The 10,000-nt window shown below is 44.5% G+C and overlaps 2 protein-coding genes across 3 annotated transcripts in view; both read left to right on the forward strand.

Annotated features, from left to right (window-relative positions):
- fbxo42 (F-box protein 42) overlaps positions 1-5,908 on the forward strand; it is a 19,991-nt gene extending 14,083 nt beyond the window's left edge. The window contains exons 9-10 of the mRNA XM_079891107.1: positions 2,600-2,716; positions 4,485-5,908. Of these exons, the coding sequence (XP_079747233.1) occupies positions 2,600-2,716; positions 4,485-5,384 (1,017 nt within the window). The 3' untranslated portion in view covers positions 5,385-5,908. The remainder of the gene's footprint in view (positions 1-2,599; positions 2,717-4,484) is intronic.
- A 488-nt stretch (positions 5,909-6,396) lies between these two features.
- The window catches only part of slc25a34 (solute carrier family 25 member 34), a 7,033-nt gene continuing 3,429 nt past the window's right edge, over positions 6,397-10,000 (forward strand). The window contains exons 1-2 of one of the 2 annotated variants that reach the window (XM_079891119.1): positions 6,397-6,461; positions 7,285-7,824. In XM_079891119.1, coding sequence (XP_079747245.1) covers positions 7,405-7,824 — 420 coding nt within the window. In that variant the 5' untranslated portion in view covers positions 6,397-6,461; positions 7,285-7,404. Of the gene's footprint in view, positions 6,560-7,284; positions 7,825-10,000 lie in introns of both variants that reach the window. The other variant, XM_079891120.1, reaches the window with a different exon arrangement.

A 10,000-nucleotide genomic window follows, 5' to 3' on the forward strand; every position in this document is an offset into this window, starting at 1 on the left:
GTGTGTGTGTGTGTCTCATCTGTGTGTGTGTGTGTGTGTGTGTGTGTGTGTGTGTGTGTGTCTCATCTGTGTGTGTGTGTGTGTGTGTGTGTCAGGAGTAACGAGGTGTGGCTGCTGGACCTGGAGCAGTGGTGCTGGTCTAAGCCCAGTGTGAGCGGGCCGTCTCCTCACCCGCGCGGAGGCCAGTCTCAGGTAACGCTCCTCTTCTAACCCTCTCACCCTTCCCATGATGCTCTGAGGCTGATGCGCTCTCTGTGTCCCTCAGATCGTGATCGACAGCGAGACGCTGCTGATTCTGGGCGGCTGCGGCGGGCCGAACGCTGTGAGTATATGCACATGACCCGCTCCGGTCTCTTTATCAGCTTGTGTCCTCAGCCAGCGCAGGGCGAGTGTAGGAGGAGCATGAAGATCCGGGGCTGGAAAACCCAGAGCTGACATTAAATGATTTACTTAAAGGGATAGTTCACCCAAAGTTAGCCCATGATATACTCTCCCTGAACTCATCCTAGGTGTGTGTGACACTCTTCTGTCAGACGAACACAATCAGAGTTATATTACACAATCTCCTGGCTCTTCCAGCTTTATAATGGCAGTGAAGGACTGTGTGTGTTAGTCCATAAAAGAGCATCTATCCTGCTATCCCTGTAATACTGCCACCGGATAAGTGCTTATTAAAGGCATACTTCAGGATAGGGATGGCGAAAACTAAACATTTTCTTGACCGACCACCGAGCCTCATTAGCTGGTTGAAACCGGTTAACCGATTAGTTTAAAATATAGGGCTGTGCGCATGAGCAATAGTCACATCGCCGGAACATGCGATGTGAAGGGTAGTAGCACCCATGGTGTATTAAGAGAATGATATTTCGTACCAAAAAGAAAGTCAAAATCAGCTATTTGGGACTATTTCGTCTACAAAAAGGAGGATGTTGACTGGAGTGTTATAAAGTTGTGGATGGTTGTCTTTTTTAAAAAGTCTTTTGTCTTTTATTTTTCGTGTTCGCATTTATGAGGAAAAAACAATGTTACGTGACAGTTCTCCATTACGGACGCGACCGCTCAAAGCGGCACTAAAAGACTGCTTTAAAACTTTCACAGAGACCTCACACAGAAAGCACAAAGCCTTTCTTTAAAGCGAATTTCGTTTTGTATTAATTGTATCTTAATTTTAATCAGTGTTTCATTATCCAATTTCCTGGATTTAATAAAAAAAAGTAAATATAGCAGACAATAATCACGACACGGAGGCGCCAGCGCCTGAACTGGAGCTAACATTAAGCTATCATCCATGAACTGAAACTCAACGTATAAGATAGCAACTCTGTTTGGTGAAATGGTCCCACACACTTCTTTACACGCTTCATCCTGTCGGCTGCCCTGGCTCTAACCTCGAGTGTTTTAGCCTGTAGCCTTTACTTTTCGCAAACCCTGTGAGCGCGCGAACCCAAACGCTGTGACCTCGCGCCAAATGTTTTTATTGGTTTATTAAGTACAAACAGGCGAGTTATGAAAAATTGAGTGTGAGGGATTTGTTCACTTCACACAAAAGATCTTGGACTGAGAAGGCTAACTGTAGTAGCGTTTAGCCCACTGTCTATAATAGCCTAATTTAGAGATCACTTTCTTTTTTTTTTTAACCGACTACCGACAACTTTGACCGGTTAACGTTGATACGGTCAAACGGTCATCGGTTAACATCCCTACTTCAGGATTTAGCATTAAGCTTTGTATCAGCAGAAAACCTGTAGTGTTTTCGAATGGCCGTGCTTTCCTCACTCATGTCCCCCTGAGACGAGAGATTTATGTGTTTTTTGTCTGGAAAAAATCCTCCGATGACGCAAAAATCGTCATTTTCCATCATCTGAGGATATTTCGGCCAGAGGCGAGAGACTCCAGCCAGCAGGAGGCGCTGTCCCGCATGTGTTCACCCCGCCCATAGGGGGAGCTCACTCACAGAATCTACACATAGTGTCAGCCATCTTTCTTTGGAAGCTAAGCTAGCAGGCTCTTGTTCTGTGGATAATGCTGAGGAGTAGGGGTTACCATCCTCTTTTTCCCGGACATGTCTTGGATTCGGCTTTTGCGTTCTGCGGTCGCCATTCATTGTTTACATGCTCACCTTTTGTTTCAATCTAACTGGATTCATTCCGATTGGTGAATCTGACTGTAGTGTTTGCATGAACGCTAAACAAGTGATCGGTTGATGTGCGTTTTACCATTGCTAAAAAGATTCCCGCATTTTGGGCGATCTCTAAATCCTGGGCAGACTCGTCACGGAGACTCACTAGTAGCCTAGCCTTGTTGTTTAACAGCGCGCTCTTACCGGTAGGCGTGGCTTGGGAGTGGCCTCCTAGGGCAGCGAAGCAAGTGCATTCTGGGAGTTGTTGTCTTTCATCCACATGAGCCAAAAATACACTTTCTGGCTTTTCTCAGTCTAGAAAGCTCCAAATTCAAAAATAATTTCACATTTCTACTACATAAATGACCCATTTTAAATACACATTCATCTTTCCAGAGGTGAAGTATCCCTTTAAACGTCTGTTTCGCTCACTGAAGAGAGACTGTGTGTGTGTGTGTGTGTGTGTGTGTGTGTGTGCAGCTGCTGAAGGACGCCTGGCTGCTGCACATGAGCGCCTCCAGCTGGACGTGGCAGCAACTGCGGGTGGAGAACGAGGATCACGGCGCGCCGGAGCTCTGGTGCCATCCGGCCTGCAAGGTGCCCTCCTACACTACACACTACACAACACACTACACTACACTACACTACACAACACAACACACTACACTACACTACACTACACTACACTACACACTACACAACACACTACACTACACTACACACTCTCCTACACTACACACTACACTACACACTCTCTTACACTACACACTCTCTTACACTACACACTCTCTTACACTACACACTCTCTTACACTACACACTGCACTACACTACTCACTCTCCTACACTACACACTACACTACACACTCTCTTACACTACACACTCTCTTACACTACACACTCTCTTACACTACACACTGCATTACACTACACACTGCATTACACTACACACTCTCTTACACTACACACTCTCTTACACTACACACTGCAGATCACACTCAGACCCACCAATCCAGTTCAGCTTAAATCAGCTTTATTGGCATGACTATGACATTGCCAAAGCAATAGACACATACAAACATATAGATAAATAAAAGGGGGAAAAAATGTATCCAGCGGCAGCCTCTCTCTCTCTCTCTCTCTCTCTCTCAACGCTGAGTGATTAAACTGCAGTTCATCCACTGGCCACTAGAGGCTGCAGAAGAGACTCAATCCCATAATCCCCCATGTTAATATGCCCAACTTTACAGCAGAAACACATGTTTACAGTCTGGGGCTAAAAGTGGTTTTGGTCTATAAAGCTGATGTTGCCCTTCATGACGACTGTGAGGGAGACGACTTATAACTCATCCGTTTAAATTATATTAAGCCTTAAAGTTCTGCATAATTAAGGGCGTGGCCACTTGAGTGACAGGTGGATTGCCACTGCTGTCACTACTAGCCGTTTGTCTGCTAGCGTTAGCATCACGTCACCTCAGCTAATCCGCCTCGCCGCACATTTTCATTTATACGGGAGTGACGCGCGGCCAAGATGGCGACGGCCGGCTCCGCCCACTTTGGGCTTCAGAAACGCTACGGGTGACGTCACACACACTGCGAACATATTTATATACTGTCTATGGTCCATATACATAAATATATCACAAATAACAAAAATAAAACAAGTAAAAGATAAAAAAAACATGTTTTGTATTCAAACCTCTCCCTCTCTTTCTCTCTCATTCACTCTCTCTCCCTCTCTCTCTCCCTCACTCACTCCCTCACTCACTCTCTCCCTCTCTCTCTCTCTCTCTCTCTCTCTCTCTCTCTCTCCCTCTCTCCCTCTCTCTCCCTCTCTCTCCCTCTCTCTCTCTCTCTCCCTCACTCTCTCTCTCCCTCTCTCACTCACTCTCTCCCTCACTCACTCTCTCTCCCTCTCTCTCTCCCTCTCTCTCTCCCTCACTCACTCCCTCACTCACTCTCTCCCTCTCTCTCTCCCTCTCTCACTCACTCTCTCCCTCACTCACTCTCTCTCCCTCTCTCTCTCCCTCTCTCTCTCCCTCACTCACTCCCTCACTCTCTCTCTCCCTCTCTCTCTCCCTCTCTCTCTCCCTCACTCACTCCCTCACTCACTCTCTCCCTCTCTCTCTCTCTCTCTCTCTCTCTCTCTCTCTCTCTCCCTCTCTCCCTCTCTCTCCCTCTCTCTCCCTCTCTCTCTCTCTCTCCCTCACTCTCTCTCTCCCTCTCTCACTCACTCTCTCCCTCACTCACTCTCTCTCCCTCTCTCTCTCCCTCTCTCTCTCCCTCTCTCTCTCCCTCTCTCTCTCCCTCTCTCTCTCTCTCTCCCTCTCTCTCTCCCTCTCTCTCTCCCTCTCTCTCTCCCTCAGGTGGGTCAGTGTGTGGTGGTGTTCTCTCAGGCTCCATCGGGTCGAGCCCCTCTCAGCCCGAGTCTGAACTCTCGGCCGTCCCCCATCAGCTCCACTCCTGCTCCTCTGGGCCCGGACCCGTCCTCCCAGCGCTCCCAGTCCCCGGTGCGTAGCGGCGCGGCGGGGGCGGTTCTGGGCGCGGTCGAGGAGGCGCCGTGTGTGAACGGGCGCTGGGGAACGCTACGGCCCAGAGCGTCAGCGCGACCGCGGGACGGGAGTCCGTCGCCCTCGCGAGGTCCCGATAGCCCTCCGCTACTCAACGGCTCGTCTCCTTCGCCGCGCACTAGCCCAGCGGCGGTGTCTCCACCCACGCGACCCGCGGACTACAGCTGGGACGGCGACCCGCTCGGCGCTAATGGGTTACACACGCCTCCACACACCCCGCCGGGAGCCGTTTCTCCCGCCGCCCTGCGCCGCGGCCTGGAGGCCGTTAAAGCCTCGTCCTCCTCATCCTCATCATCGCAACCCCAGCCTAGCGCCTCCGCCGTGACTCCGCCCACCTCCTCCAGCCCGCCACAGGCCGACGCCCACTCGCTCCCGCCCATCGCCCGCCGGCTCGCACACCACCCGCCGCAGAGCCTCAACGTGGGCAAGCCGCTGTACCAGTCGCTCAACTGCAAGCCCATGCAGATGTACCTGCTGGACGTGTCGCGTGCCAAGGCGGAGGGCGTGGTGTCGTGGAAGGTGTACGGCGGCGGTGGAGCGGCTAGCGCGGTCACGGGGCCGCCGGAGACTAGCCTGCACACGGTGGTTCAGGGCCGCGGGGAGCTTATTATCTTCGGTGGACTCATGGACAAAAAGCAGAACGTCAAATATTACCCCAAAACCAACGCCTTGTACTTCGTCCGCGCCAAGAGGTAATGGAGGAGTGCTAGCCGCTAGCCGCCACGACACGACGGGAACGACTGCTGCCCTTACACTAATTTACCTTAAAATACTGCTCAACTCATATAAAGGACACTCAAACATAGTTGTTGTTTCAATTTATGAGTGAATGAATGATGTTTTTGCTATGTGCTCTGCGAGTGTGTGTGTGAGAGAGAGAGAGAGATCTAGAAGGGAGTGTGTTATTGTTTCTGTTGCATTTCACCCTCAGAAACGCCGATCTGACTGAAGGAAACACGATTGTAGGATGAACTGATGAATTGGACCTTTTTTACCGCTCTTTCAGCCTGCATTGTTTACATTAAACGTGTGTGTGTGTGTGTGAGAGAGAGAGAGAGAGAGTGTGTGTGTGTGTGTGTGTGCTGTGGAGGGAATGAGACCGTGGATTGTAAACGGAAATAAAGAAAGTTCTCCATGTCTTAATTCTCTGATATAACGTGGCGTGCGTTTCTACGATCTTTACGGAATAAAGCTGTGCGGTCACGTGTGACGTCACATGATCATCGTCTCAATTCCGTTCTACTACAAACACACTCAATTATACATGTCATAATTACTGTGCTTTAAAAACTGCTCCTTCAGCTTATATTTTCTTTCAGTTGCCTTCAGCTGAAACAGTTCAACCCTGACATTCAAGCACAGAGAATATTATTGCTATAATTTTACATATTCCTCACAGTTGATTGGATCTTATGTAAAGCGCTTTGAGTACCTAGGCTAGAAAAGCGCTATATGAATGTAACGAATTAATAATGTATTTATATATGCGTTAGTGTGTGTGATTGCTGCAGTTATACCCATTGTTTGTTCTGTTTTGGGCTGAAGAATGTGAGTTTAATATCCTCAGCGGGACTTTAGACAGGATTTCACCTTTAGCCCATTTAAATTTATTCTGTGTTGCTGCGACGCCATTGGCTGTCCACCGGGGAGGCTGTGAGGCGGAGGAGAAGCTGTGCGCTGATTGGTCAGACAGGAGCAGAGGGCGGGGCGTTCGGGAAGTGCTTCGTGTTTACGCGTGTGTGTGAATCACAAACAGGAACGCGAGCGCACTCGGTAAGACGCTTTAATACTGAGACAATACTCGTGTAAAGTTTATCGTGCCGTTGAATTGTTTGTATATAGTATACACTGCTGTTCAAAGTTTATGATCGGTAAGAGTTTTTATGTTTTTAAAATAAGTCTGCTCACCCATGTTACACACAAAAAACCCCAGTAATATTATGAAATATTATCACAATTTAAAATAAGTGTTTTCTATGTGAATATACAGTAAAGTGTAATTTATTCCTGTTATTTTCAGCATCATTACTCCAGTCTTCAGTGTCACATGATTATTCTAATTTGATGATTTGATGATCAAGAAACATTTATGATTATTATCACTGTTGAAAAGAGTTGTTTACATTTTTATTTCAGGATTCTTTGATGAATAGAAAGTTCAGAAGAACAGCATTTATCTGAAATAGAATCTTTTGTAACATTGTAAATGTCTTTACTGTCACTTTTGATCAATTCAACTCATCCTTGATGAATAAAAAGTATTGATTTATTTCTTTCCCCCAAAAAATTAAATAAAAATTGTTACTGACCGCAAACTTTTGAAAGGTAGGGTTTAATGTCACAAAAGATTATATTTCAGATTAATGCTGTTCTTTTGAAATTCCTATTAAACTTTCAATCCAAAACTTTGCAACGGCAATGTATATTTGTGCTTAAAGGATTAAAACATGCTTCGATGATTTCTTTAATATGCAATTTATGAATATGCAAATCACGTGATAAACTGATGTTTAACAGTTCAACAGAGCATGATTTGTCATGTATTAAATGTGTAGTTGTTGATGAATGACTGCAGTGACCAGGAACTTTGTTGCAGATCTGAATCCTGGACTTCTGGATTTCTCAGAAACATGCTAACGCAGTAAATGTCGCACACATGAGTATGACGAGATAACCGGCGCTCCAGCAGGATCTTCGCTGTCTCCTGGCTCCAGACATGCCTGTGACGCGGCTCCTGACCCCCCCGCCCCCCCTCGGCCCCGAGCGCCTGTGGCCCCCGCTGGACTTTAGCATGGGCGCGCTGGCGTGCTGCGGGGCGTGTGTGTTCACCAACCCGCTGGAGGTGGTGAAGACCCGTCTGCAGCTGCAGGGCGAGCTGAGGGCCCGCGGCTCCTACCAGCGGCTCTACCGCGGGGTCCTGCAGGCGCTGTGGCTCGTGGGCCGCACCGACGGGGTCCGGGGCCTGCAGAAGGGGCTCACGGCGGCGCTGCTGTACCAGGGCCTGATGAACGGCGTCCGGCTCGGGTTCTACTCCTACACGCAGGCGTCGGGACTCACCGACGGCCCCGGGGGCAGTCTGATCGCAGGGGCCGCGGCTGGAGCTCTGGGGGCCTTCGTCGCCTCGCCCGCGTATCTGGTAGGAGACTCGCGGCGCATCTGTACTGTTGGTGGTCAGTGTTGGGGAACGGTACTTTGAAAAGTAATGCGTTACAATATTGCGTTACTTAGTTACTTTTAGAAAAGTATTGCGTTACTTAGTTACTTTTAGAGAAGTGATGCGTTAGTTACTTTTAGAGAAGTGATGCGTTAGTTACTTTTAGAGAAGTGATGCGTTAGTTACTTTTAGAGAAGTAATGCGTTAGTTACTTTTAGAAAAGTATTGCGTTACTAAGTTACTTTTAGAGAAGTGATGCGTTACTAAGTTACTTTTAGAGAAGTGATGCGTTAGTTACTTTTAGAAAAGTATTGCGTTACTTAGTTACTTTTAGAAAAGTAATGCGTTTCTAAGTTACTTTTTGAGAAGTGATGCGTTAGTTACTTTTAGAAAAGTATTGCGTTAACTAAATTACTTTTAGAGAAGTAATGTGTTAGTTACTTTTAGAAAAGTAATGCGTTACTAAGTTACTTTTAGAGAAGTAATGCGTTAGTTACTTTTAGAAAAGTATTGCGTTACTAAGTTACTTTTAGAGAAGTAATGCGTTAGTTACTTTTAGAAAAGTATTGCGTTACTAAGTTACTTTTTAGAAAAGTAATGCGTTACTAAGTTACTTTTAGAGAAGTAATGCGTTAGTTACTTTTAGAAAAGTAATGCGTTTCTAAGTTACTTTTTGAGAAGTGATGCCTTAGTTACTTTTAGAAAAGTATTGCGTTACTAAGTTACTTTTAGAGAAGAAATGTGTTAGTTACTTTTAGAAAAGTAATGCGTTTCTAAGTTACTTTTTGAGAAGTGATGCGTTAGTTACTTTTAGAAAAGTAATGCGTTACTAAGTTACTTTTAGAGAAGAAATGTGTTAGTTACTTTTAGAAAAGTAATGCGTTTCTAAGTTACTTTTTGAGAAGTGATGCGTTAGTTACTTTTAGAAAAGTATTGCGTTACTAAGTTACTTTTAGAAAAGTAATGCGTTAGTTACTTTTAGAAAAGTATTGCGTTTCTAAGTTACTTTTAGAGAAGTAATGCGTTAGTTACTTTTAGAAAAGTATTGCGTTACTAAGTTACTTTTAGAGAAGTGATGCGTTAGTTACTTTTAGAAAAGTATTGCGTTACTAAGTTACTTTTTAGAAAAGTAATGCGTTACTAAGTTACTTTTAGAGAAGTAATGTGTTAGTTACTTTTAGAAAAGTAATGCGTTACTAAGTTACTTTTAGAGAAGTAATGCGTTAGTTACTTTTAGAAAAGTAATGCGTTTCTAAGTTACTTTTTGAGAAGTGATGCCTTAGTTACTTTTAGAAAAGTATTGCGTTACTAAGTTACTTTTAGAGAAGAAATGTGTTAGTTACTTTTAGAAAAGTAATGCGTTTCTAAGTTACTTTTTGAGAAGTGATGCGTTAGTTACTTTTAGAAAAGTAATGCGTTACTAAGTTACTTTTAGAGAAGAAATGTGTTAGTTACTTTTAGAAAAGTAATGCGTTTCTAAGTTACTTTTTGAGAAGTGATGCGTTAGTTACTTTTAGAAAAGTAATGCGTTACTAAGTTACTTTTAGAGAAGAAATGTGTTAGTTACTTTTAGAAAAGTAATGCGTTTCTAAGTTACTTTTTGAGAAGTGATGCGTTAGTTACTTTTAGAAAAGTAATGCGTTTCTAAGTTACTTTTTGAGAAGTGATGCGTTAGTTACTTTTAGAAAAGTATTGCGTTACTAAGTTACTTTTAGAGAAGTGATGCGTTAGTTACTTTTAGAAAAGTAATGCGTTTCTAAGTTACTTTTTGAGAAGTGATGCGTTAGTTACTTTTAGAAAAGTAATGCGTTTCTAAGTTACTTTTTGAGAAGTGATGCGTTAGTTACTTTTAGAAAAGTATTGCGTTACTAAGTTACTTTTAGAGAAGTGATGCGTTACTAAGTTACTTTTAGAGAAGAAATGTGTTAGTTACTTTTAGAAAAGTATTGCGTTACTAAGTTACTTTTAGAGAAGTGATGCGTTAGTTACTTTTAGAAAAGTATTGCGTTGCTAAGTTACTTTTTAGAAAAGTAATGTGTTACTAAGTTACTTTTAGAGAAGTAATGCGTTCGTTACTTTTAGAAAAGTATTGCGTTACTAAGTTACTTTTTGAGAAGTGATGTGTTAGTTACTTTTAGAAAAGTATTGCGTTACTAAG

Source organism: Squalius cephalus (assembly GCF_949319135.1).
Source record: "Squalius cephalus genome assembly, chromosome: 13".
Classification (NCBI taxonomy): Eukaryota; Metazoa; Chordata; class Actinopteri; order Cypriniformes; family Leuciscidae; genus Squalius; species Squalius cephalus.